The 27275-nt window shown below is 59.9% G+C and overlaps 1 protein-coding gene across 5 annotated transcripts; it reads right to left on the reverse strand.

The window, feature by feature from the left end:
- Positions 1-339: 339 nt before the first annotated feature.
- Positions 340-26636, reverse strand: MAST3 (microtubule associated serine/threonine kinase 3). 5 transcript variants are annotated; one of them, XM_086862685.1, is made up of 28 exons: positions 26539-26636; positions 23648-23679; positions 14402-14490; positions 14092-14164; positions 13890-13910; positions 12619-12697; positions 11879-12036; positions 10267-10342; positions 9543-9752; positions 9360-9461; positions 8710-8842; positions 8134-8201; positions 7733-7818; positions 7384-7592; positions 6972-7110; positions 6634-6766; positions 6358-6523; positions 6029-6130; positions 5637-5759; positions 5250-5359; positions 4976-5121; positions 4467-4699; positions 4155-4355; positions 3841-4067; positions 3625-3747; positions 3364-3500; positions 3016-3200; positions 340-2908 (listed from the first exon to the last, which is right to left on the reverse strand). In XM_086862685.1, the coding sequence occupies exons 1-28, from the start codon at positions 26575-26577 to the stop codon at positions 1881-1883; spliced, it is 4428 nt and encodes a 1475-aa protein (XP_086718811.1). In that variant the 5' UTR covers positions 26578-26636; the 3' UTR covers positions 340-1880. The 5 variants fall into 5 exon arrangements, with proteins under 5 accessions (XP_086718811.1, XP_086718809.1, XP_086718814.1 ...); XM_086862688.1 differs by having other exon boundaries at positions 1755-2908; positions 3016-3197; XM_086862683.1 differs by lacking the exons at positions 23648-23679; positions 26539-26636 and adding an exon at positions 20294-20394 and having other exon boundaries at positions 1302-2908.
- Positions 26637-27275: the final 639 nt, after the last annotated feature.

Raw genomic sequence — 27275 nt, forward strand, 5'->3', positions numbered from 1 at the left:
GGGACTGCACCGAGGACAGAGCATGGGGCACAGATTTGGGAATGGGGCACACCTGGGAGTGGGGCATGGCACCGAGCACGGGGCTCTGCCCTGGGCACAGGTCACGGTGCTGGCACCGCGCCAGGGATGTGGGACCAGGCTCCGGGCACCGGCACCGCACCGAGCACCCACAGCCGGGACCCGGTGCCAGAGCCAGGCTGGGTGCCAGCCACGCCGGTGCCACTGCAGGGCCACCTCCCGTCCCCTCCCACCTGTGCTGGGACCCCTTTCACCCCTTGCCATCGCCCCCAGAGCGGGCACTCACTGCCCTGCACGCTCCAGTGCCACTGGACACCACACTCAGCGCAAGGAACGATTTTAATCCAACATAAAACTTCCCGAAGGTACGAACAGAGCCGGGCACTGAGCAGGAAGACACAGTCCCCTTGGCTTTTAAGACATTTCCCATTAAAAAAATCTTCTTCCCACCCTATCCACGCCACTGGGGCGCAGCCAATCCCCCCCATCCCGCCGTGCCAGTGGGCAGGGGGTGCCCGGTGTCTCCCCAAAACCCCGCTGCCTTTCCGAGACCTTAATACAGAGAGAGGAGGGAGAAGCAAAGGAAACACGGAGCAGCTCTGGTTGCTCGTTTTTGGGGGGGTTTAACAGCACCAGTTGAACGGGAGAAGCGGGATACGGAGCCTGGCACAAACCACACGTGCACAAAAGAATCCAACACGCAGCCCAAAAATCCACCGGGGGCACGGTGATGCCTGGTGGCAGCGGGGTCGGCAAACCAGGGATGTCCCCCCTGTCACCGTCACGGTGCTCGGAGCACCACGGCACCAAACCACGGCGGGCAGGGGGAAAACCGGAACATGCATCAACAAATGGAAACATTTATATCCCAGAAAACGGTAGAAATGGGGAGGAAATGCTGGGTCGAGCTGTCGTTTGTTGGATAAAGAGCAACGGAGGGGGAAAGAAAGGGATGAAATTCCCAAATTACAAGTGAAGCAGCACAGGTGCTCACTGGGTTGGAGAGACTTTAAAAAAAAAAAAAAAAAAAAAAAAAAAGATAAATTGGGATTTTGTAGGTGTCTGTGCACTGACCAACCAACACCATGGGATTTTGTGTGAGAGGAATGGAAAGAGCAAAAACTGACCCTAAAAATCCCATTAATATTCCCATCTGGGGAACGTCTGTTTTCCCCACCTGTAAGGGCCAATGGAGCCAGGTGGCTGTAAAATCTCCAAATAAAATAATTAAACCCTTTTTATATCTCCTATAAGCTTATAAAATGATCCGTATGCTCATCATCTGATGATCCATATGCAAAGAATATCCCCCACCTCTGCATCCCAGCATTTGGGGGATGTTGCTGTGGATTTGGGGTTTTCTTTTAATTTCAAATATTAGAATTATGGGGTTCTTAGGAGATCCGGGGAGTTTCCAGCTAGAATTGAAGTTAAAAAGTAGGGAAAAGCAAGTGGGTTAGAAAACAGTGGGCTGGGAGCTGGGAGACGCACGGGAAAGGCTGGGACTCCCAGAGCTGGGTTGGCCCCTGCGACAGTCCTGCACTGCCCGTTTAGCTTATAAAAAGTAATAAATTAATTAAGGAATATTTGCATCAAGTCCTTTCTGTACACAGAGGTTGGGGCCCAGCTGGGGAAACGCCTCTGCCGGAAAAGCTCCTGCGTCTCTATAAAAATATGAGCATCTTTCAGGGAGTACAAAAAGCCTTCCAGGGGGGCAAAGTGCCGGGGCACAGCTGGCCCGGCCAGGGTCCAGAGCGGCTCCGGGGACGTTTCTCTCATGGATTTGCCGCACAGGACGGGGTGCTGGGGAGGCACTGGGATGCCACAGGGAGCCTGAACCATCCCTGATGCCAGTGTGGGGCTCAGGGGTGCTTGGCCCCGCTCCACATGCCCCGGGGAGCCGGGAGATGAGCACCCGGCGGCTCCTGGCCCTGTGCTGCCACTTGCCAGTGGCCGGGTGATCCCTGCCCGCAGTTCCGCTGCTGCTGGGAGCCACGGTCCCGGTGCTCGCACCCATCCCACCAGGGCAAGGAGATGCTGCTGTTGGGCTGCTCAGAGCTGCTGATGGGGTAGGAGCCCTGGCATTCCCACTCGGCCACCGCCGGCTCCTGCTCGTCGCTCTCCGAGCCCTGCACCGCGATCTGCGGGACCGTGCTGGGCTTCGGCTTCGGCGGTGGCTCCGTGCCAGCCTTGCCACCGCCCTGGGCAGCTGTGCCCTGCCCTTCTTCGCTCTTGCTGCCGTCTTCGCTTCCTGCCGCCGTCTCCTGCTCATCAAAGCTCACTTCTTGAACCGCCTCTTGCTTCTTGAAGGAGTCCCGGCGCTCCGACAGGTTCAGGCGCCGCATCACCACCATCTCCTGGTCCCGGTCGTGCCTCTCCCCCAGCCGGGAGCTGGCGGGGTGGTACCCGTGCTCCCCGGGGTACGGCAGCGCGTCGCCCTCCCCGATGGCCTCCCCATCCAGCGTGGACATCTCCAGCCCCAGCTTGCGGCCGCCGCCGGTTTTCTTCTCGGCCAGGATGGTGACGATCTTCTCGGCCGACTGGACGCGCTTGAGGAGGGGGGAGCGGGGGCAGTCGGCGCTGCGGGGCCGGGAGCTCTGCCGGACGATGGTGGGGGGGGACAGGGTCTTGCCCTGGAAGGAATGGGGGGTTTTGGGGTACCCGTGGAGCGGAGATGGGGAGCGCTGGGGGGAAGGCGGGCGCTGGGCCGAGGAAGGGGTGCAGGCCAGGGGCGAGGGGGGGATGCTGCTGGTGGATTTGCGACGTCCCACTTTGTAGCGCGGCCCACCCAGTTTGGGGGCCAGCCCGTGCAGGGAGCTGGGGCGCACGTGGCCTGCGGGTGACGTTGGGGTGCTGGAGGAGGGAGAGGTGCTCTGAGGGGACACAGCATCTGCCGTACAAAGAGAAAAGGTCACTGTAGGGGTGGGGGGACACGGCCTCCCCCAGGGACACGCAGCATCCTGCCCTGCCCCGAGCCAACATCCCCCCCTGGGGTACCTGAGGGCAGGTCGGGAGCGGGGCTGCGGCACGGCGTCGTGGGACCCGGGGACAGGCTGTGCGTGGGGGACTCCGGGAGGCTCTCGCTGGAGGACAGCGAGTGATGGAGACCGGAGGAGAAGCTGCGGCTGGTGTGCAGGACCGATGACTGCTTGGAGATCTTCTTGAAAAGGGATTTCCTCCTGCTGGGAGACAGGAATAACTCTGGCTTCTCCTTAAAGCTGTTAGTCTCAAATCTGCTGACCTGGTGGCAGCAGGACCGGACCCCACTGGACATCCCAGTGTGGCAGATCTGGAGGATTTCCCCACACACTGGGACAAATGCCATTTCATCACAGTTTTACCTACCTGTCTTGGCCATCCCTTTTCCTGCTTTTTTTACTCCTCCGAGCCATCCTTGTCTTGGAGCTGTTTTTCCGTGCAGGGCCGATTTTAATGGAGGTGTTTTCCAGGGCAGTGGTCCGCAGGGCCACTTTATTCCCACTCTGGGGGATGGAAAACAAACCTTTGCAGCAGCAGATCCGAGCCAGCTCCTGCTGCCAGCAAAGGCAGTGCCAGGGAGCTGCTGAATTGATGTCCTGGGAGAGCAGAGTGGCTCTGGTCACCCACCTTCAGCAGCAGCTCCACGACGTCCCGATGGACCAAACCCAGCACGGACTCGCCGTTCACGTGTGTGATGAGATCGCCCGCCCTCAGCCCGGCCTCCTGCGCGGGGCTCCCCTCCTCCACGCTCTGCAACCCAAACACAGAGATTTTATTTGGATGCAAGCTTCCTCCTGGGGTTTTCCCACTGGGAAAGGCGCCACTAGACCCCAGGGCACTTACCCAGACCATGTGGTGGACGGTGTAGACGTCGCTGTCGCCCATGTAGACGCGGATGGCGCGCAGGGTGAAGCCGTACTTCTTCCCCGAGCTGTGGATGATGATGGGCGGCCGCAGGCTGGCGATGGCCAGAGAGGAGTCTCGGCTCGGGGAGGAGTCCCGGGAAGAGGGGTTGGATGAGAGGGAGTGAGGGGAGATGGGGCTCATCAGGGCACTTCCACCGAAGTCATCTGTGAGCAGAAGGAGACCGACCGCTCAGTCCGGCAAAACCATGTGACAGTGGCCATGCAGCAGGATAAATCCCAGAGCACACAAACCTGAGGTGATGATGAGGGACAGGGCTGAGACAGAGGCAGATTTGGGCACACGGCTGCCCAGGGAGGCTCTCTGCCTCTCCGGCACATCCTTCTGGGTGCTCAGCCGGCGGCCCCCGCTCGGCTCCAGGCTCCGGGGAGTCGAGTTCTTGGTGCCGGTGCTGTTGCTCCGCAGGCGGATGCGGTTCAGGCTGACGAGATCGGCTGTGCAGAGGGGAGGAGGGAGAGTTTGGGGATGTGGAGAAGCCACCCCGTGCCATGCAGAACCCTGGATGTCCCCAGAGAACCCCACACTGGTGCCCGCAGCCTACGCACCGGATAACGCCGACTGCTTCACCGCGCCGCCAGTCGCCGCGTCCGAGTCTCCCACCACAAACTTGGGTCTCTCTGGCTTGGAGGATGCCACACAAGGGCTCTCATCCTCCGAGGAGAAGGCAAACTTGGGCATGGTGTCCAGGCTGAGGGTGCTGGGCAGCGCGGTGGGGCTGCGGCTCCGCTCGTGCCGGGAGCTGTACGGCGTGGAGCTGCCGGACGTCCAGGAGCGGAGGCTGCGTGGGAAGAGCAGGAGGACTCAGGACAACCCAAGGTGGGCAAGGAGGGTGGCACTGGGCCACTGCAGCACCCCAAGGACACATCCCACTGACCTCACTGAATCCCCAGAAATAACACAAAAACCCGTCAGTGCCATCACAAACCCCTGATGTCAGCTCAAATCCTTGGTCCTGGCACAAACCCTCAGGTTGGCACAAACCCTTGGTTCTGACACAAGCCCTGGGCACTGGCAAGAGCCCACAGCAGCACTGCAGTCCCCCCTGGCCACGCACCGGGGCTCAGTGCCCGCTGGCCTGCTCCTGTCCTCGTCTCCCGAGTGCCGGTCCCACCGCTCCTCTTTGTCATCGCAGTGACTCCGCTCAGAGGAGGAGAGGCTGAGGGCAGAGTTGACCGCCAGGAATTCTGAGCTGCTGTACACCTGGGAAGGACAGGAGCCATCAGCAAGGAGCAGAAATTTGGGAGTTTGGTGTCAGCCAAGACACCGACGCTTGGCACAGCTGCACTGTTTGTGGTGCCAAAGCATTTTGGATGCTGCAAGAGCAGCACCTTGCTGAAGCGGTGGGAGCAGGAGGAGAACTGCCCGATCTCCACCGACGATTCCTCGTCGTTGGTTTCCTCATCCTCCGAATCCAAGTGACGATACCTCTCAGAGCGAGCTGAAAGCAAGAGGGGGAAGGGATGTCACCCTGCCTGCACCCCACATCCTCCCTGCACCCACAGCGTGACAGCCCAGTCCCAAATCCCAGGGGAGGTTTTTGGGGGGAGGAAGTTGGTGAGGGTGAGCAGCCTGGAAAGAGGATTGTATCTGTTTTGTGGTATGGGTTGTAAAAGTGACCAGCTTCACCCAGGAGATTTTCATCCCCCGTGGGAGCATCCAAAGTGCAGCTGGGATAATGGATTGGCAGAGGTGGGAAGGGATGGATTTGGCCTCACTGTCAAAGTAACTGGTGTCATCCTCTGACTCCAGCTGGGGGATGAACTCGGCCTTCTGCCGCAGCAGCCCGTTCCAGTCCAGATGGAGGAAGAAGGAATGGTGCTTCACCTCATGTGCACCTCCTGCCAGGCAGAGAAACCCATGTCAGGGGCATGGGACAGGATCCAGGATGCTCCCAGTCCCACCCCAAACAGCACAGTCTCTCCTTCACACAGAGCAAAGGGCTCAGAAAAGATGGACAGGAGCCATGTGCAGCCTTCCTGGGGGGAACCCTGAGCAGGAGGTCTCCTCTGAGCACCCTCAGCATGGTAGAACACGCTTTGGACACAAAGTCATGCACATTTGATGGGAATCAAGGTGCCAGGTCACCCCGAGGGGGCTGCCATCGTACCAGTGCCCAGGCGCTCGAGGGGACACTGCCTCAGCAACCGTGTGATCAGGTCCTGGGCGTCTGCAGGGAGAGCCTCATCCCCTTCCGGCCACATAATTTCATCTGCAGGGAAAAAGGAAAAGGGGCTTGGGATGGTTGAAAAGGTTTGGGCACTTCTGGGCAAGAGGGAAGTCCCCCAGGAGTCACAGCAGGGGAAGGGCCCTCCCAAAGTGGGAAGAACAGGAGCCTCCTCACTCTTCAGCCGGGTGTGCCAGGATGGAATGAAACATCCCACGTGTTAAAGGACAAGCCTTGGCTGCTGGGAACACAAACCTGCCCCTGACACTCACCACTGATGACCTGCCCGAAGAGCTCCTCAGGGGTGTCTCCAAAGAAGGGGACGCAGCCCACCAGGAATTCGTAGAGGATGATGCCCATGGCCCACCAGTCCACGGGCTTCCCGTAGCCCTGGATGAGGATGACTTCGGGGGCAATGTACTCTGGAGTGCCACACACCTGTGTGGGAAGCAGGGGCTGACACCTCTGCAGTGCCCTTCACAACAAACCCCGAGGTTATCTGAGACCCCGCTGATGGCAGGTCAGGCACGTGGAGCAGGACCTCGTACCTGCTTGTCCATGAACTCCCGCGTGTCCTTCTCCATGTGCCCTTCATAGAGGTTCGTGGTCATGTTCATCAGGCCGATCTTGGACAGACCAAAGTCTGTCAGCTTAATGTGGCCCATGGAGGTGATCAGCAAACTGCAAGAGAAGACAGACACCCCACAATGCTGCTGTTTGCTTCTGGGGAGACCTGAGATGGACCAGCTGCACCCCGGGGCCTCTGGTCCTGATGCGGTGGCACAGAAACAGTCTCTGGGGAACTCATTCTGCCCTTCCCTCTTAGCTTTCCCTTCCCCATCCAAAGCCAGCTCCACCCTTGCTCAGGTGTGACCCACATCCTCACTTGTCAGGTTTGAGGTCCCGGTGGACGATGCCGTAGTTGTGGAGATACTCCAGTGCAAGAACCGTCTCAGCAAAGTACATCTTGGCCATGTCGACGGGCAGTGGGCCCATGTTCTTCAGCAAGGTGGCACAATCCCCCCCTGTGGGAACACAGGGGGCTCAGGGAAGGCAGCAGGACCAGCAGGCTCCCAGCCAGCCCCTCTGAGCAGCTGATCCCCAGGCATGGGGCACAAACACTCTCCATGGCCATGGCCACCACCTTCATCAAGGAGATCAGGATCACAAATATCATCTCCTTGTGCTTCCCTCTGGAGCAAAGCAGGGTAGGAGATGTCCAGGTGGTGTTCTTGATGCTCAGACTTTGATATCCTCCCTTCCTCCCTGCACTGTCCAGCCCCAAGTCCTGCTCTCACCTTCCACATACTCCATGACCATGCAGAGATGTCGCTTCGTCTCGAAGGAGCAGAACATGCTGACCACAAAGGGGTTCTCAGCAAAGGTGAGGATGTCCCTCTCCACGAACACCTGCTGGATCTGGTTCCTCAGGATAAGGTTCTGCTTGTTGATTTTCTTCAGGGCAAAGCGCTGCCGTGTCTCCCTGTGCCTTACCAGGTACACGGCCCTGGAGGAACGGCCAGACATCAACACTGATGTTGATGGTCCTCCAGCCACCCACACTGACCACCCCACACTGTGGGGCTCAAAGAAGGGCTTTGGAATCGTTTACAGATGAAGACAACTGATAGGAACTCCCCAACTCACCCATAAGCCCCATTGCTGATCAGCTTGATGGTCTCAAAGTCCCCCTCGCAGGGCTTCCTCCGTGGGACCGCGAGCGAAGTCTGGTTCTGAGGAAGACACAGGTTTTTAATGAAGGCAGGAATTCACCCAGCACCACCTCCAAAAGCTTCTTTCTGCCAGAGCCCTCTCCAGTCACAAACCCCACACCAGAAGCCTGAGATGCTCTTCAGATCAAGAGCCTACTCTGAGCTCTGTCCACCCAAGAAGCCGAATGAGGGACTGTGAGATCTTCCCCTTGAATACATCAGTCACCCCTGGGGACAATCCAAAATGAACATCTCCCAGTCTAGGAGAGCTGCAAGGAGCTCTGGTGTGGGGTGAGACAGGAGGAAGCTGGAGGCAGCAGGTGGGACCACACTCACCTCACAGGTGTCATCGTTCTCCGGTGTGATGGTGTTCCCGCTGTCAAAGTGATCCAGCTGCCCCATTTCTGCAGATAACAGGGATGGTTTTCACTTTCCTCATGCTCAAGACGCACCAAAATCACCCCCTGCCCAACCAGTCCCCCTCCAAACTCAGAGACCCCGCAGGGATTCAGCCACATGCTTTGCTCGAGCTATTGTATGGAGAAATTCAGGTCATGACGTTGAGGTTCAACACGAGGTTAAACATTTATATAATACTTTTTTTTGATAGTCATTCCTGCGTTCTCCAGGGATTAAGATTCCCCCCCCAGGGCCACGGATTAAGTGTTTTTGAGCTTAATCTGCTTTGCTGAACGTGTTGGAAGCAATAATAAGGGATGTGGGGCTGGCCAGAAGGACTTGGCCATCGTCCTGGTCCTGCTGTGACCTCCCTGCCATGACACCAGCTCAGCCCTACAGGTTTCCCTGACACCTCCCACTGCTCAGTCGTGATCACCAGATCCAAACTGGGCCAAACTGGGAGTCCACATCCTTCTGCAGACCTCAGAGCCCCCAGGCCAAGTGCTTCCCTACCCTCCAGTGGGTCCTTGACGAGCCCCAGTTGGCTGATGATGTATCGGGGAATATCGGTCTTTATTCCTTGTCCAACCTTGGCGTGTCCTTCTGCAGCTTCCAGGAGATGATAAAACTCCTCTGGGTCGAACTCCTGGATGGGGAAAACCAAGCACAGTTGAGGAAAGAGATTTTGCAGAGTTAAACTTTTCCTCTAAGCCTTGTAGGTGATGCCTGTAATTTGGAACAGGCCCTGGATGCATCGTTCCCCTGTCATTCTCCATGCCAAGGGTGACAGAAAAAAAATGTAGCTCTGTGAGTTGGCCTTGGAAGGAAAACTAAGGGAGATGAAAATTTCATCAGGAACCACAGCACAAGGTCACTGCTTTAGAAATTCAGCAAATCAACCAAAAAAAAAAAGCCCTGGAAACCACAGAATCACAGAATGGTTTCGGCTGGAAGGGAACTTAAAGATCATCTCATTCCAACTCCCATGCCATGGGCAGGGAGCAAAGGAAAACAGGGACACCTTCCACCATCCCATGTTGCTCCAAGCCCCATGCAACCTGGTCTTGGACACTTCCAGGGATCCAGGGGCATCCTGGAGGCTTTGCCTCCTCTCCAGGCTGGCACAGACCATGAAAGACAAGACAGGAACTTCCATGTCTTACCAGGCACTCCAGAAGTCGGGCAGGGCGGGAGATGATGATCAGCAGCTTCCTCACCAACTGATCAATGAACTTCACCTCCTCGCTCTCAGAACGCTCCTGAGCCTGTTGGGAATGGAGACAGAAGCCAGGTGTCCCTTGGTGGCCTCACGAGGTGGCACCAGGCAGGGACTGCCCCATACTCACATCTCGGAGCATCTTCTCCAGTTTCTCCTGCAGCTCCATGAAGTAGCGGGAGGTGATGAGAGCTCCCTGGGACTTGGCCAGGCAGTCTCGGGCCAGCTCGATGATCTGGTGGTGGATGAAGCCCAGCACCCCATCAGCCAGGGGCAGGGTGCTGCTCGGGGAGAAGTTTGTGATGGTGTCCTGCAGGCGCTCTTCCATCTGGGCTGTGGCCTGCAAGGCAGAGTGGATGGTGATGGCCAGGAGCACACATCCCTGTGCCATGATCCAGGATCTCACCTCCTGCACTGGGTTTGACCATCCAGGATCTCACCCTACCTCCTGCACTGTGTTTGACCATCCAGGATCTCACCCTACCTCCTGGACTGTGTTTGACCATCCAGGATCTCACCTAGCTCCTGCACTGGGTTTGGCCAGCCAGAATCTCATCCCACCACCTCCTGCAGCTCAAATATCCACATACACATCAAGGCCCCACCTGGGACCCAGCTTCCAACAGACTGTAAAAGCTCCACCAAAGTCTCCAGAGACCTCTGCCTGCTTGTGTGATGGGGCACTTGTGTGGATGATCAACCAGGTTTGTTTTGTCTCCGCTGTCCCCAACGCCCCTCATGATCTACCCATGCATTCCATACTCCCACAGGGAGGAGAGGTCCTTCTGGAGCAGGTGCTGCCAGGATGCCATCGAGCCACCAACACCCTCATCCCCCTTGGGGGTTGCAGTTACCTTGGGGAACCTCTCCTTGTAGACGTGGTTCATCATCACCACCTCATTATCAAACGTTCCGCTCGTCCGTCCGGGGCTGCAGAGGGAGGAGAAAGGCGGCGTCACGAGGTTCAAGTCATTTACATCTATGCAAATAATCACTGCCTCTGGCAATTTGGTTCCTGGTGTTCCTAACTCCTGGTTCCAAGTGGTTAAAACTCATCCAAGTGGAGCCATCAGCCTTGGGCCAGCACTCCCAGCAGGATCCTGACCACTGGAGGTCCCTGAGATGTGTTCTAGGGAATCTTAACACCAAGTCACTTGGAAATCCAAAACTGAGAGGCTGTTCCATCATCCACCCAGCTTTGAAGAACAAGATCATCCATCCCTTCCTCTGGATCCCACAATTTCTTGCTATCATTGCCATTTTTGCAGCTCACCAGCAAACAAAGAACCCAACCAAACCTCATGGTGGACACAGCAACCTTCATTGAACATGGTTTTCCTCCTTCCCTCACCCAACACTGCCCCTCCCAGGGCTCTGCCTGGTGATCCCGTTATGCAAAACAAGTCACAGGAGCAGCCAGCAACTCATTAACCACTATAAAATAATAAATGTGGTGATTAAAACCAGCCCCAGCCCAGCCCCAGCCTTTGCTGTGCCAGCTGCAGAACTGGCATCTCCTCATTGCAAATCTCACCACCTACAAACCTCTGTCAGATAATTAATCTGATTTTAATGAAATTTCGGCTGGCAACCTGCAGGGCTGTGGCTCTGTCTCTGGTAGCAAAGAGGGTCAGGAGATTTTTCAGAGGGAAAAGAGGATTTAACCCAACATTCCCTGCAAAAAGCACAAGCCTCTGGTGCTGGGCAGTGTGGGTGGCTCACTGCACAGGGTCTGGTCTTGGAGCAGCAACGTGGAGCTCAGCAGGTACAGCTGAGGGTCAGCTCACACAACGCCACTGGCTCCATGCCTTCTCCAAATTTTCCTCTCTCCAGCCCACAAATGCCCATTCTCCTGCACTCCTTGTGTTTTTTGGGTTTTTTTGCAAAGGCAAAGGCCAGTCCCTGCAAGCAAAGGTGATGTTTTCTGGTCCAAGCCCAAAAATGGGATTTGTATTTTTTAACAGCAGGTAAGTCATACAAGGATGGGCACTGCTGGGGTTTCTGCTTGGTGATCCCTTCCTTGCCACCAAAATCACTCAGACAACTGAGCAAGAGGCTGCAAACCAACTACTGTGGAACAAATCCCACTTTCTCCAGCTTCAGCTCCAGGAGACAGGTACTGCCCGCTGCCAGGAGAGCAATGCCACGTCCCAACAGCTGAGAAGAAGCTGAGAACCAGGCCATGGAGCTCAGGATCACAGAATCATGGAATACTTTGGGACACCTTCCACCAGGCCAGGTCACTCAGAGCCCCATCCTTGAATATTTCCAGGGATGATGCAGCTACAACCTCAAGCCAAAGTCTCTCCACTTCCCCGCAAGGGGAAAACCCGTATCAGGGTTTGGGACAGATTTAGCAGGACCAGGACACCCCAGCAGCAGCTTGTGAGAGGGCAGAGGATTCCCTGGATGTGCCAGCACGCTGTGTGCTGTCCTGGGAGCTCCTTCCCATGGTGGGTGCCCCACCTGAGGCTCCTGGATCGTGGGCGCAGGCAGGGCGAGTGCCTGCCCTCCTCGTCCGTGACGCTCTCCGTACTGCGGAAATGCTTAGAAAGGAAATGCAGCTCGTCGGGGGTGGGCTGGTACGGCAGCTGGTGCAGGCGCTCCTGGGAGGATGAAGATGACTGGGAAGAGAGAGAGAGGGATGAAGATCAGTGGATGGGTCTGTGCTTCCTGGTGGTGGGGTGGGGTGGGAACCGGCAAGCCCGTGAGGGAAATATCCCTTGGAGCCTCTTAGGAGGTTGGAAGCACTGACAGGCAGCATGGGCTGGGCTTGGGAGTGGGAAATGAGGAGAGGAGCAGTCTGGGGAGGTCTGCACTGCCCACTCCCAGCCCCAAATCCCCTGTTCCCCCACTCAATTTGGCTCCACTGAGCCCCATCCCGTGTAACTCCAGCATCCCAGGCAGCTCAGTCCTGTCACACCCAGGGGTGCTGCAGCTCCCAGGGATGCTGTAACCCCAGGAACACCGTCACCCTAGGACACAGGAACTCCCAGAGATGCTGTAATGGGACACTGTGACCCCCAGGGATGCTGCAAGCCCTCAGCCAAGCCTTATGCCTTTCTTAAAAGCTCATTTGGGAAGCGGGATGCAGCTAAAGCACATGGTCCTTTAGAACCCAGCACCGTGGAGATAGCAAGGCATTTCACCAAAAACCAGGGGTTTTAGGATCTTATCATCAACTACCACGAGAAAGCAAAGGTTACCGAGACCGTGGAGCTGGGGGTGTTGGTCCCATAGCCAGAGGAGGGTAACGAAGCCAGTGACCACCTTCTGCCATCAGCCCTGCGAGTGCAAAAGTGACAATCACATACAGGGAAAAAAACCCAACTTCTAAATGCAAATCAACAACATCAGAGCCAAAAGCTGGGGAACAGGACACAGGCATGGCTTGAGGAATAAAGCATCTTTTCAGAATGGACTGAAATTGGGTGAAATAAGGGGTTTGCAGGTGAGGGGGGCTGTTCTGCAGCCACAGCGTGCAGGGACAGTGGCAGGCAGCAGGGTCAGTGCAAGGCGACAGAGCTGGGGCTCCCTCGAATCCATTTCAGACAGGGCAAAAAAATCCACATGCGAGAGTCTGATCTTTAATTAGTGCAAAATTCTGCCCTCTGGGAATTTTCTTGGTGAGAAACTGGGATTCCCAAAGATTCATCCTGAGACAGCAGGCGCCGGGGAGCAGAGCCTGGCCATAAACAGGAAGGGAACTGCTCATACGCAGGCGAATGCTTCCTCTCAGAGATGTTCCCGAGGGATGGGGACACGTCCAGGTCAAGACGAGGCTCTTCACCTCCCACTGCCATTTCCCGTGTGGGGTCAAGGACAGCAGGAGCTGGCAGGGTGCCACATCCAGCTCCAGCACTCACAAACTCCTGACCCCACAGCCTGGCTCTTCCCTCTGGTACAAGTGTGCAAACCACCCGAGAGCCTCCGGTGTTTTTCCAGGCGACGATCGATGGGTTACAATCAGCCACCCGCCCTCCATGTGTGCAATTAATTAATTAGTTAAACAGGGTTTGGTGGCTGCATCTGGGGCTATGTGGGCTGGGGAGGGGATGCAGCAGGATCTGCCTCTATGGGGGCCTGGATGAGAATCCATCCCTGGACATCTGAGATGGGAGATTGGGAGATTGAGATCTAAGATTGGGAGTCCAAGATGGGGCTGAACACATGGCCAGGGGTGGTGTGATGGGAACTGAGATATTTCTGCTCCTGATGCTGCAGGGAGCCCAGTCCTGATGCAAAATTTCCCACCCAGGGATGCAAACAAAGAATCACAGAGTTCCAGACGGGCTTTCATTGGAAAGGACCTCAAAGACCCAGTCCCACTCCCTGCCATGAGCAGAGACACCTTCCATTGACCAGATTGCTCCAAGCCCTGCCCAGCTCAGCCTTGAACACTTAGAAAAGAAGGTCCCTGATGATGTGAAGCAGACACCTCCCCAAAATGCAGCCCATGCCCACCCCTGGTACTTGCCTGTCAGTCCGAGGAGCATGGCTGGGGTGGTGGGAGGAACCAGTCATGGCAGAGGAAACACCACCAGGCCAGAAACCAGGCAGAAGAAAAGCAAAAATAAAAGCAAAACAAGTCACTTGAGATCAACAGAACAGTTCCCTGTTGGGGGAATGATCTTTACCAGTGAACATTTACTGCTCTGGGACTGGGGGTTGGAGCTCACCTGCGAGCAAAGGGGAAGTTGATGGAGGTGCTGGCAGAGAAGTTCCGTGGGCTGTCCAAGGGACTGCTCCCAGCTGCAGGGAGAAAGGGGGAAAATACATCCCAAAACCCACCCCAGTACAATGTCCAGGGTGCTTCAGGCTGCTCCTTCAGGGGAAAGTGTTTAAGTCACTTCCCAACCTATTTCCCCCCAGAAAAGGCACCTGGCAACCAGGAGCCAGCCCGCTGCTGCTAACAATGTGCTGAAGCCCTCCAAAATATTTGGGTAATTTTGGGAGATGCTGAAGCCATCCACTGGGATAATCCCTTACCTGTAGGTACAGAGAGAGGGGAGAGAGGCCGTGAGAGGGTCGGAGAGGGGGTGCCCACCACTAAGCTCTTCCTATTGCTGCTTCGGCAACTGGGGAAGAAAGAGAGGGAATTCATTCAGGGAATCAAAGCCAGCCAGAGCTGGATGGGCTCAGGCACGTGAGTATCTGCTTGCACGTGAATTCCTGTGCCAGGGAACACAGCTGCTGTCACCCCACTGATCACAGACCTGCCACAGGGAAGCTCCATCCCCAGGCCCAGCACTGCTGGAGATGGCCAGACAGGGTTATTTTTAACAAAGAACTGCCCTGTCGAGGTCCCACTTCTGGTTTTGGCTGGCTGGGGAGGGCAGAGGCAGGAGGCCCCTCGGGCAACAGCCCCAGGGCAGGAATTGAAAAAGGGATGTAAAAGGAGGAAGTGGTGGAAGTGCCAAGCACAGCCACAACCTGACCTGCTCCAGTGAATGGAAAATGCCCCCAGCTCCCATAAACCTCCCATTGGTGGTCCCATGTCACAGCAGAGGGGACAATCCCAACCCTCTGAGACTGCAGTGGCACCAGGAATCTGTGGGAATTCTGCCCTGGCCATGGCAGCAGGAGGGTGAAAGCAGCAGCACCAGGTGAAAAGCAACACCAGCACCCTGACACCCCAAAACTCCCCAAAACTCCCCAAAAATCCCATCCTGGCACCATAGCCCAGCATCCCACGGATGCAGAGCATCTCTGCAAGGCCACAGGCACTGGGTCTTCACATCCCCATCTCCATCCCCACCCTCCCAGCTCACAAGGTTTCAATCCTCACAGGGATTTTGTTTTTCCTTCCCTTTCAGCCTTGAGTCCAAGGCTGCCTTGCAGGAGTGGCTCAGCCCCAAAAATTCCCGCTGCTGCAGCCCCACTCCTGTCGTACCCCACTCCCACATTTAAAACCTGACGGGCTCATTTAAGTTCTTCCCCTCTGCCAAGAGGAAACTGCAAATATCCACAGCACAGAGCAGAAGCTCAAGCACGAGGACAACCCTCCCCTTCCTTCATTTCCGCTTCCTCTGGCTGCAGATTCCGCAAAGACACCGAGTTTCCTCACCAAGCTGGGAACAGGAACCCACACAGATGCTACAAATTAAAGGACACCTTTTAACATCACAGCATGGCCACAAGCACCCACAGCACTGAGGGGGTGAACTGGAAGCAAAGGGATTGTCCATGGATCCCAAAAACAGAAGGGAGGGGCAGATGTGGAATCCAGGGTGTAAAGGACAGTGATTTATAACAGGTCCCTCCAGGTGAGACACTGAAGAACAGCCAGAGCCAGCAAGGCATGGACAGAGTTACACATGCATGGACAGAGCTCCACACACATGGACAGAGCTCCAAACACATGGACAGAGCTCCACACACCTGGACAGAGCTCCAAACACATGGACAGAGCTCCACACACATGGACAGAGCTCCAAACACTCATGGACAGAGCTCCACACACATGGACAGAGCTCCACACACATGGACAGAGCTCCAAACACATGGACAGAGCTCCAAACACATGGACAGAGCTCCACACACATGGACAGAGCTCCAAACACATGGACAGAGCTCCACACACATGGACAGAGCTCCAAACACTCATGGACAGAGCTCCACACACATGGACAGAGCTCCACATGCATGGATAGAGCTCCACACACATGGACAGAGCTCCAAACACATGGACAGAGCTCCACACACATGGACAGAGCTACACACACACGGACAGAGCTCCAACACATGGACAGAGCTCCACACACATGGACAGAGCTCCAAACACATGGACAGAGCTCCACACACACATGGACAGAGCTCCAACACATGGACAGGGCTCCACACACATGGACAGAGCTCCACACACACGGACAGAGCTCCACACACATGGACAGAGCTCCACACGCACATGGACAGAGCTCCAAACACATGGACAGAGCTCCACACACATGGACAGAGCTCCAAACACATGGACAGGGCTACACACACATGGACAGAGCCCAAATTCCTTTGAAGGTCTCGGCCACCAGGGAAGCTGCTTGGGGCCACACAAACCCTTCTGCACCTCCCTGCACCCTGGAGGGGTCTCTGGGACACACATCCTGTGAGCTCTGAGCTCACCTGGAGCTGCAGTGACCCTGGAGGGCTCAGAGGTTCCCTCTCAGCACCCAGGCTGAGCTGAGACGTTGGGGGGAGACAGAAAACTTCCCCTCCCCAGACATTTGTCCCTTCCTGGAATCACAGAATAGCAGAATGGTTTGGGTTGGGAGGGAGTTTTAAGATCAACTCATCTCACCCCCTGCCATGGCAGGGACACCTCCCACCATCCCAGGCTGCTCCAAGCCCCGTCCAGCCTGGCCTTGGGCACTGCCAGGGATCCAGGGGCAGCCACAGCTGCTCTGGGCACCCTGTGCCACCCTCACAGGGAGCAATTCCTTCCCAGCATCCCATCTAACCCATCTCTCTTTCCTGCCTCTGGTGTTTGATTTTCTCACTTAACCACAGGCTTGAGCCCCAGTTAGAGCCGTGAAGTCGCAGCCAGAACCCACAGCTGCTGCCGGGTGGGAAACTGAGGCAGCGTGAGCAGCCCTGCCCCAGCACCGCAGTGGCACAGGAGGAGGTTCAGGAACCAGGAGGGCTCCAAAGAGCTGCCAGCTCTGACATTGCTTCACTGCCAGCTCTGCCACAGGGACCGGGGTGCGTGTGTGTGTCCTGCAGAGGGGACAGCCCGGGGGACCAGGGGCTCGCCTCCCCTCCCTCGCTTTCATTTTGGAAGTGAAAACAAACCTTTAGTGAAGCAAGTTCCAGTAATGATGACAGAGCGAGGCCGACGTTTCCTGTTTCCGTGCGCTCCACCCTCGGCTCCCACAACCATTTTGCGCCAGTGTAACCCCCCCTCAGCCTGACACATCATCTACAGCTGCTTCCCATCCTTCCCGCACGGAAACCTCGGGCTAGAAACCAGCCCCAGGCCAGAGACGAGCAGCCGAGCCGCGATGGCAGGCGCTGGGGCTGCTGCCCGCTCTGCCTCCATCACCTAATTGCACGTTAGGTACCAAAAATGGAGTGGAAAATCGCTGTCAGCATCTCCCGCTCCGCTCGTGCTGAGGCTGCCTTGGCCCTGGCGCTGCCGCTGCCATCCAGCGCTCGTTTCAAGGGATATGGAAAGTGTGTGACAGCCAGCGTGACCCCAGAGCCCGGGGCAAAATCGTGTGTCACCCGTCGGGTGGAGGAGGAGCCGGCATCTCCCAGCGCCGCACAGCTCAACCCGGCTGCATCCCAGAGAGTCCTGAAGCTGGAAGGGATCCGCAAGGATCATCGAGTCCAGCCCTGCACAGGACACAGCCCCAGCTGTGCCTGGGAGCGGTGTCCAAGCGCTCCTGGAGCTCGGGAAGGGCGGGATGGGCGCCCAGCACAAAGCGCCATGTGTCCGTGCCGAAGGGCTCTGCCAGCAGGGATGGGTGGCTGGGGGTCAGGGCTGTGCAGCACCGAGGGTCAGGCGGGGAAATCACAAAGGAGCTGCAGTTCCCGCTCCTCTCCCGCAGGATCCGCCCCCAAAACTCTCCAGGACAGCGTGCGGCAGCTGCCAGCCCCGCAGCCGGCACTGCAGGGAATCCGAGGCAGAAAACAGCGGGTTTGGGACAAAGTAGGGGTGGAGGGAGCAGGGCGAGGTCGGGAGTGATAAGGGAATAGGCACAATCTCAAAGGGCAGAGCAGGCGTGACTGAGAGCACGTGTCTGTGCTCCCAGCTCCCTTCCTTGCTGGCTCCGTATCCCCCAACAGCTCTAATGTGCCTGGAGATCTGGGGAAGTGCCATGGAAAAAAAAATAAAATTGCTTTCCAGTGGGATAAATTCATGTTTAACTTTGAGATTCGCTGAACCAAGCAGCTGCATCCCAAGTTTCTCCATGACATTTGTCCTTCGTGACTTGTGACAGCACTGAACTCGGCTGCCTCCAGGGATGGGGCTGGGAGAGGGCTGGAATGGGGCTGGGGTGAGGATCAGGGTCTGGATGGTGAAATGCAACACGGTCCCTCCGGCCCTTCATCCCACCCCAGCCAAAAACACTGTGGGTGCTCCTACAAACCCACCCTGGAGCACCAAGCAACACATCAGGCACCTCCAAAGAGCAAAATCCTAAATCCTCAAAGGGAATCACAGAGTAACAAGTTGGGTATCGACTTGTTTATTTCTTTGCACTGCAAAAAAAGCCTCAAGAACCTGCCCAGCACCCTGGGGTGCCTCCCTGCACATCCCTGAGCCATGGGTTCCCGCTGGTGGGTAGGAAATTGTACCTGTTGGGTTTGCTGGGCTGTTCTCCTGTGCTGTTTGGGGTGTGAACAGCCACGGGCAGCATCCACGGAGAAGAAGAACCCCATCAGCATCGAACCACCGGCTCTCCTGCCCTGCACCGACCATCTCTGCATCCCCCACGGGAAATTAGGATCCCTCAAACCTCTTAATCCCACTAAATAACATCATATGCTTTCTGTTAAATAGGCCAGACCGGTCCTCACCGTGGATTCTAGGAATACCAATGAAAGAAGAGCAAATCCTCTGCCCTTCATGAGAATTACAGCCTCATCATGCTCAGCTGGAGACAGATGACTGCCTAGATCATCTTTCCAATTACACATCTCTGCCAAAGCCCCCCCAGCTTGGCCACCCCAGATTGGAAAACCCCATCCAGTGCCTTTTCTTAATTATTAAGGGCCCTCTTTGCCTATCCTCGTGCACCAGCAGCAGGAATTCCCATAGCCCAGGTGAGGGCTGGGATGGGATGGATACCTTTGCTAAGCAACCGTGTTGCTTTGTGCCAGCTCACACTGACACTGAGAGACAGCAACAATGGGAATCTCTCTGCTCTGCCTCCGCACCAGCTTCAACACCTCAGTTACACAAAGCCTTGGCAGGGTTTGATGCCTGGGCCAGCTACAGCACCCCAAACCTGCAGGATGGAGGTCCCAGCCTCCACCACCCACACCTGGGGGGCTCAGCGGGTGCTCTGCACCTCCTGTCCCCCTCCTTGGGGATGTGTCCCCACCAGCCTGCCTGGGTCAGGCCTGGCCTTGCAGCTGGAGACCTGGGGCAGCCCCATTTATGCACCCCCCACCACTGCCCCAGCCCTGCTGACAAAGGGGGTGTCCCTTCCCACCCCTCCCGGACCCTGGGGACCCTGGGGTCCCATGTGCCACATGGGATCCATCTCATCACTGGTGTCCACCTTGGACACCCCCTCCAAACCCACCCACACCAAGGACGGGTACAGAGCACCCCAAAACATCCCCTAATGCCCTGGAACCCTACACCCCACATCCCCTGTGGCACTGGAGTCCCCACCAACCCAACCCACCCCACCCCACCTCACTCGGGATCTGGAGGGTTTTGCCTCAGTGCACAGCACCCCCCAAAAAAATGCAGCTGTGGTGCACAGCCCCTCCAAACCCACACAGCCACATGTGACCCCCCCCAAAAACCATACGCCCTGGTGCACAGCCCCCCAACATCACACAATCTGGTGCCCACCCCCCACGCATTTCTGCCCCTCCTGCTGCACCCCACGATGCACACAGACCCCCCAAAACCCCCCAAACACACCCCCCCATTGTGCCTCCCAAGCGCTAAGACACCACCCCAAGCCACACACATCCCCCCAGACCATACACTCTGCTCCATCCCCCCAAAAACAAACACCCCCGCGGGGAAAGGACCCCAAACCCACACACCGCGTGTGTCCCCGGTGCAGACACATCCCCCCCGCCCGGTGCCCACCCCCATGCACGGTGCCGTGTCCTGTCCCCCCCAAACCACGCACCCCGGCTCCGCTCCCACCCCCAGCCCCTCCCGCCGGTGCCCCCCGGTGCCGGTGGCGGAACCGGTACCTCTTGGAGCGCTGGAGGAGGGCGCCGGCCGCCCGCTGGCCCCGGTAACCGGGCGGGGCGGCTCCCCAGCAGCTCGGGTCCGACATCGCGGCCCCGCCGGGGCCCGGCCGCGTTCTCCGGCACCGAGAGGCGCCCGCGGGACCGAGCGGGGCCCGGAGCGGGGCCGGGAGCGGGGCCGGGAGCGGGGCCGGGCTCCCGCCGCCTCCCGCCGCCGCCTCCCGCTGCCGCCCGCCCCTTCCCGCCCGGCGGCGACGGGGTTACCATGGAAACGGGCAGCGCCCCGAAACGGGGTCGGGGTTTCCATGGAGATGGGGGGATCACCCCCCAAAGGAGAGGAAGTGGGGGGTTACCACGGCAAGGCGGCGGAGGCACAAACCGGTTACGGTAGGGATGGGACATCACCCCAAAATAAGGTCAGGATTGGCCTGGAGGTGGGGCAGCACCCCAAGAGGAGATCGGGAGTGCCATAGAGACAGGGCAGCACCCCAAAATGGGATCAGGGTTAGCCCAGAGATGGGGTAGCACCCCAAAATGGGCTTCGGGTTACTATAGAAATGGGGCAGCACCCCAAAATGGGGTCAGGATTACCATGAAGATTCAACATCTGCTACTGATGCATTCGAGGGGCACAGATATCATCCCTGAAGTCAGTGGGGGCAGCCCTGAAGCCTGGGGCTTCCTGGGAGCACCCTGCCACCCATGGGATGTGTCCTTCCAGGGCACCCACCCTGCAGCGCCCTGAAACCTCCCACCCACGGTGGCTTTCCCATTCAGCTGGGGAGATCCCAGCACAGAGCCAGTGACACTCATTCTCCTGTGTGGTGGCACACCAGGGCCACCAGAACCTCCCGAGCTGTGTGGATGGCACCGCCACACTCACCGGGCCAGTGCCACAGCCAGAGATCCTGGTGCTGCTGGGTCAGCCAGGAGCTCAGCACCTTTCCCCTTAGGTCCTGCCCAGCAGCCATGAGACACCAGCACAGACTGTCCTTGTCCCCGTGCTCTTGTCACCATCTCATCCCCACCGTGAGCATCCCAAAAACTCTCTCCACGAGGCCTCAGCTGAGCACTCACAAGGCCACGCTGCTTTTCCCACATGCTGCGGTCACTGCGGGGCGAGTGGTGGCCAGGCCGGGCAAGCAGAGGGGTCCAGCAGGCGGGGCCCCGTGTGCCCGAGCTCCTGCCCGCAAATGGCTCTGCCTGTTGCTGAGCAGCAGCAGAGCTCCCCACCGCATCCCGCTCTGCCGGCAGCAGCTGCTCTCCCCGGAGGCACCGGGCAGGTGCAGCTCCGTGCCGCGGGTGCCACAGGGCGGGGTGTGACCGCCGCTGCCAGCACAGCTGCTGCACCTTGTCCCCGGGCACAGGCCACAGGGCCCGGCCAGCACCTCCACCGGCCGGGCACCACGAGGGGCTCGTGGCATTCTGGGGGAAGGTAGAGGGAGCAGACAGGGGGAACCAACTCCCTCCCCCAGAGCAGCCTCTCCTCACTTTCAACCCACGGCGGAGCAGAGAAGGTGACAAAGGAGGTTTTCCAGGCACCATCCCCGCTCCCACCCTGCTCCCATGGCAGTGCCCTGCCCTGGGCCATTCTCGAAGTCCCCCTTCACAAGAGAGGTGCTCAGAGCCTGAGCTTGAGCTGCTGCCACAACATTCCCACTGGGGCTCCCCAAAATGGACCAGTCAGTAGCAGAACAAAGCCAGCAGGACAGTCAGGCTGGTTTTGGGGTGTGCAGACCCCAGCCACATAACTCCATGTATCTCAAAGACAGTCATTCCCTTTCGGGGTTCTCCAGGACATCCCTGGTGGAGGGGACCCACCTTTCTGTCCCCATTTCCACCTCTCCCCCCTCATTCCCTGGTGGCCACAGTTCCCAGGGAGGGTTTGGGGGGTCTTACCTCCAGGGGTGCAGGGTTAGTAAGGGGCTGCAGGGGCTGCAGGGGCTGCAGGGGCTCAGCAGAGTCGGGCTCTGGCTGCTCGGAGACAAGCTGCAAGGCAAGACGTGCCGGCGCGGTGTCAGCGGGTGATGGATGGCGCTGGTGGCCCCTCGGTGCCACCGTCCCCTGGGTCTGGAGGGGGACCGGGGGCCCAGAGCGGAGGGGACATGGGCTGGGGGGGGGTCAGGAAAGGAAAGTGAGGCAGAGCTGGAGGGGGAGGGCAGAGGACAGCAGGGACACTGCAGGGTCTAAGGCTGTGGCTGGGAAAGACAGCGGGTGGCCTGGCGCTGTCGCGGGGGCTGTCACCGGGAGGCTCCGGGGCTGCGACTGCGGGAGGAAGGACCAGGACCTGCGGCCCGGGGGTGCGGATGCAGCGGGATAGGAACGGGCCGGGATGGGGCACGTGCCGGGCCAGGGAAGCAGCGGGACGGGGAAGGCCCGGGGTCCCGCCGCCCTCCCCCGGTGCCGATGCCGGTACCGGCGCGCCCCGCCCCGGCTCCGACTCACTCCAAGGTCAGGGAGGGGATCTTCAGCCTGTCCCGACGCGACTTCATGCTGCCGCCGCCGCCGCCCCGCTCCGCTCCCTCTCCCGTTCCCGTTCCCGTTCCCGTTCCCGCTCCGCTCCCGCCGCACCGGCTGCCCCCGCGCTGGGCGGCTCCCGCGGGCGGGCGGCACCGGCGGCCCCGACGGAGCTCCCTGCTCGGTCCGGCGGGCCCGGGCCCGCCCCCGCGGCTCGGCTCGGCTCGGCACGGCACGGCACGGCACGGCACGGCACGGCACGGCACGGCTCGGCACGGCACGGCACGGCACGGCACGGCACGGCACGGCACGGCACGGCAGCCCCCGGCCCCGCGCACAGACCCGGCCCACCCGCTGCAGCGGCGGCCCCGATCCGCACCGCTCCCGGGATGTGCCGGGGCGCTGCCGCTGCTGAGACACCTCAAGTCCAGCACGGCCCCGGTACAGCCCCAGCACGGCCCCGGTACAGCCCCAGCACGGCCCCGGGACAGCCCCAGCCGTGCCGGTATGGCCGCAGTGCCTCCCCGAGCCAGCCCCAGTGCTCCTGCCACACATCCCCAGCACGGCCCCAGCACAGGGGCAGCTCTGCAGCAGCCTCCCAGCACACCCGAGCACACCCCAACACATCCCAGCACTGCTTAGAACACTCCAATACACCCCAGTACACCCCAGCACACCCCAGTACACCCCAGCACATCCCAGTACACCCCAGGACATGCGGTCAGGTACCTCAGTGCCAGAGAACACGATGTTGCCACCCCAGATTTGGGGACAACAAGGCCTGGTGCCGTTTATCAGCCATCCCTGCTGCCACCCGCGGTGCCAGTGCTGTGTCCCCAAGTGTGACCCTCCCGGTGACACCCCACCCCACGCCCTGGGTGGCCCAGCTCAGGGACTTACGCTCTTCCTCGGCGCGGCAGGCTCAGCTCCTTCTGCAACGAGACAAGCACGAGGTGCGGTCAGAGTGTGGCCCTGGGAGTTGGGGGGTGCCCACCTGCAGGACCCCCACTCCTGCCAGCCACATCTGTACACCTGCCAGAGCCCCCACTGCCACATCCAGCTGTCACCGCAGCACCGGTGACACTCACAGTGCCCAGGGTGAGGGTGACAAACCACCCTCCCCAGGCCAGCACAAGGGGACATCTTCCAGTGTCCCCAGGGCTGGTGGCCCCATGGCCAGGCCCAGGAGCCATGGCACGAGGGCAGTGCAGTGGGAGCAGCACCCATGAGCCCAGCTGGAGCATGGCCCCAGGATGGGAGCTTCCCCACCTTGTCACCCCCACCCTGGGAGAGGGGAGCAGCTCCTACGTCAGTTATTTTTCCAGCCTCTGGGAATATTTCTTGTGAGAACTGTTTGCTCACAGGTGGTGCAACGGGCCAAAGTGCAGCTGGGGACAGGAACCCAGGCCAGTGCCACCCTCCTGGTGCGCTGGGCACCATCTGGCTCCAGCTCTGCTCTGGTGCCCACTCTTGTGCCACCTGTCACCCCACAGAGCGTCACAGATTCCACCAGCACGCTGTGAGTGGCACAATGTGGACAGGCCGGTGTGTGTGCCCTGGCACACTGTGGGATGCAGGGACGTGTGGCAGCTGCAAGTTCTGGTTAATGCCCCATCATTGTCCTGACCCTGTGCCCACCGGTCCCGTACCCCTGAGCACCCCCGACCCATTTTTGGCACAGGCATGGCCCCCCTGTGGGCTGGAGCTGCTGCCACCCATCTGGGGGCCCCCCAGCAGCACCCATACACCCCCCAATCCCCGGGGTACCCATGGCTCATCCCGCTGCCCACGCCACGCAGCCCCTGTGGAAATCCCGGGATCGGGGCGCGCTGCAACGCAGTGATGCAGCAGCATTGCCATGGCAACGGGTGACATCATGCCTGGGTGCACAGGGACTCGGCAGCCTCGGGGCCCACGGGTGTGTGTCTGCCCCGGGTGCCACGGGACACGTCTGTGGGTGCCGGGACAGGGGACACGGCGTGGCTGTGGCTGTCCCTGTGCAGCCAGCACGGGCTGAGCCCAGGCCCGCGGGATAAGGGGATACGGGGTCCTTACATGGAGCGGGAGCCCCCAGCACCCTCACCCAGCCCTGCTGTCACCCAGCCCGGATCCCCACCCACACCCGGAGCTGTGCCGCTGCTGGCCACCAGCCCCTGTGCAGGGGAGGAGGCAGAGGAGGGTCACGCTGAGGGTTTTACTGCTCAGCCGTGTGCAGATGGAGCAGTGGGACAGAGAAGTGTCCCCCGTGCTCACCCACACACATCTAAGGGTGCCAGAGTGCAGAGAACCCAATTCCCTCCACTGCCAGGGGCTCTCCGGCCTCTCTGGGTCCCCAGGGACACCCAGAGCATCCCTCGATGGCCCTGAGGACCCATGTGGGGTAGTGTCACAGAGCCAGCTCCCACAGGGTGCCTGATCCACCTGTCCAGCACTGTGCATCTCCCTCCAGCAAGTCCAGCGGCAGCCAGGATTAACCATCAGCTGATCCCTGTGAGGACAGCATGAGGGACCGCAGCGGGGACAGCACCGAGGATGGCATCAGTGGTGGCATTAGGGATGGCATCAGGGACAGAATCGGGGACAGCATTGGGACGGCACTGGGAACAGCACTGCTGCTCAGGCTTTGGGATTAGGTCCCTGGTGGGAGACCCTTCCCAGCCCTCCTGCCACGGGCATGTGGGCACTCAGCCGGCTCCCACGGCTGCCAGGAACGACACCCACAGCCAAGAGCCCCTCAGCCCGCGGCCATGGCTCTGTCCGTCCGCATCCGCGGGGAGGCAGCTCCGGCACAGGGCTCCCTCCCGGGCTGAGCGTGCAGCGGAGCGCAGCTGCCCGCGGAGCTGCCAGCTCGGATGAAGGCAGCCCTGTGCCATCCTCCAACCGCCCCGACAGCTCCGCCCTGGCCCCCCGGATACTGCAGATGGGGATGGAGGCGTCAGGTCACCCGGAAAATCCGGTTCAGCACTCAACTCTGCGAGCCGGGGGGTCCCCGGTCATCACCCCGCCGAGCGCGGCAGAGAGAGCCGAGGCTCCTGCGGGGGCAGGATGGGCAGGAGGATGGGTGTCCCTCTGCCTAAGGGAGCAGGAACGCCGGGCAATCGAGGGGCTCAGAGAGGGGCTGGCACAGCGGTTCGGCACGAACCGGCATCGGGAGCGGGATCGCGGTGCTCCCACGGGAGCTCCCACACAGTTGGGTACCCCCCACCAACATCCCATGGCATCGCTGGGGCTCAGACCCTGCCAGGCTCCCGGGGGGGGGTGCCCGGCTCCTGTCCCACCTGTCACACGCTGCTCACACACAGCACCCACCTGTGGCCCCCGCAGCGCCCACCTCTCACACACACCCACGCAGAGCCCCCCACTCCCACTCGCAGCACCGGCTTCCTGCACACTCACACACAGCACCCAGCTCCCACTCGCAGCACCCACCTCTTGCACACGCAGCACCCGCTTCACACTCACCCAGAGCACCCACTGCCCACCTACGGCACCCACCCTTGGCACAGCCACCCCCGGAGCACCCACGGCTCAATTTACGGCAGCCACCCCTCGCGGACCCGCATCCGGAACACCCACCTCTCACCCCGAACGCCCACCTCCCACCCGGAGCGCCCACCTCTCACCCACAGCGCCCACCTCTCACCCACAGCGCCCGCCCCCCGCGCCCCCGCAGCGCCCACCCCTCTCAGACCCGCGCCCCCAGCCCAGGCTCACCGGGAGCGGGCTCCCCGCGCTCCCTCCCGCCCCCGCCCCGCCGGGTTGCGGTGCCGGTGCCCGTGCCCGGTGCTCACCTGGAGGCCCCGGCGCCGCAGGATGCTGGGCTCGTCCATCCCGCCGCGCCGCCGCCGCCGCCGCCTCCCGCTGCGCCCGCTCCGCCCGGTGCGCCCGGTCCGCCCCGCCGGTGCGCCCGGGGCGCCGCCCAGCGGCCCCGCCGCGTCACCGGACGCGCATCAGCACCGAGCCCGGGGCTGGCACAGCACGGCATGGGGATGGCACGGCATGGGGCTGGCACGGCACGGCATGGGGTTGGCACAGCACGGCATGGGGATGGCACGGCACGGCATGGGGATGGCACGGCATGGGGCTGGCACAGCACGGCATGGGGCTGGCACTGCATGGGGCTGGCACGGCATGGGGCTGCCACGGCATGGGGCTGCCACGGCATGGGGCTGCCACGGCATGGGGCTGACATGGCATGGGGCTGGCATGGCACATCACAGCATGGGGCTGGCATTGCATAAGGCTGGCATGGCACGGCAGGGGGCTGTCACAGCACAGCACAGGGCTGGCACAGCATGGCATGGGACCAAAATGCTAGAACAGCACAGCACAGCATGGGGCTGGCACGGCATAAGGCTGGCATGGCACGGCAGGGGGCTGTCACAGCACAGCACAGGGCTGGCACAGCATGGCATGGGACCAAAATGCTAGAACAGCACAGCACAGCATGGGGCTGGCACAGCACAGAACTGACATGGCATGGCATGGGGCTGGCACAACACAGCATGGAGCTGGCATGGCCTGGGGA

Source organism: Cyanistes caeruleus, chromosome 25, assembly GCF_971803275.1.
Source record: "Cyanistes caeruleus chromosome 25, bCyaCae1.hap1.1, whole genome shotgun sequence".
In the NCBI taxonomy this organism is placed as follows: Eukaryota; Metazoa; Chordata; class Aves; order Passeriformes; family Paridae; genus Cyanistes; species Cyanistes caeruleus.

What these genes read in the sequence shown, in the direction of transcription:
- MAST3 (XM_086862683.1), bottom strand. Translation starts at nt 20,379, where the DNA reads ATGTCGGACCCGAGCTGCTGGGGAGCCGCCCCGCCCGGTTACCGGGGC. An exon ending in AGAACGATGACACCTGTGAG is followed by an intron (nt 7,819 to 8,133) that starts GTGAGTGTGGTC and finishes TGTCTTCCTCAG; the next exon opens with AACCAGACTTCGCTCGCGGT. An exon ending in TCGTGGAGCTGCTGCTGAAG is followed by an intron (nt 3,501 to 3,624) that starts GTGGGTGACCAG and finishes TCCATCCCCCAG; the next exon opens with AGTGGGAATAAAGTGGCCCT.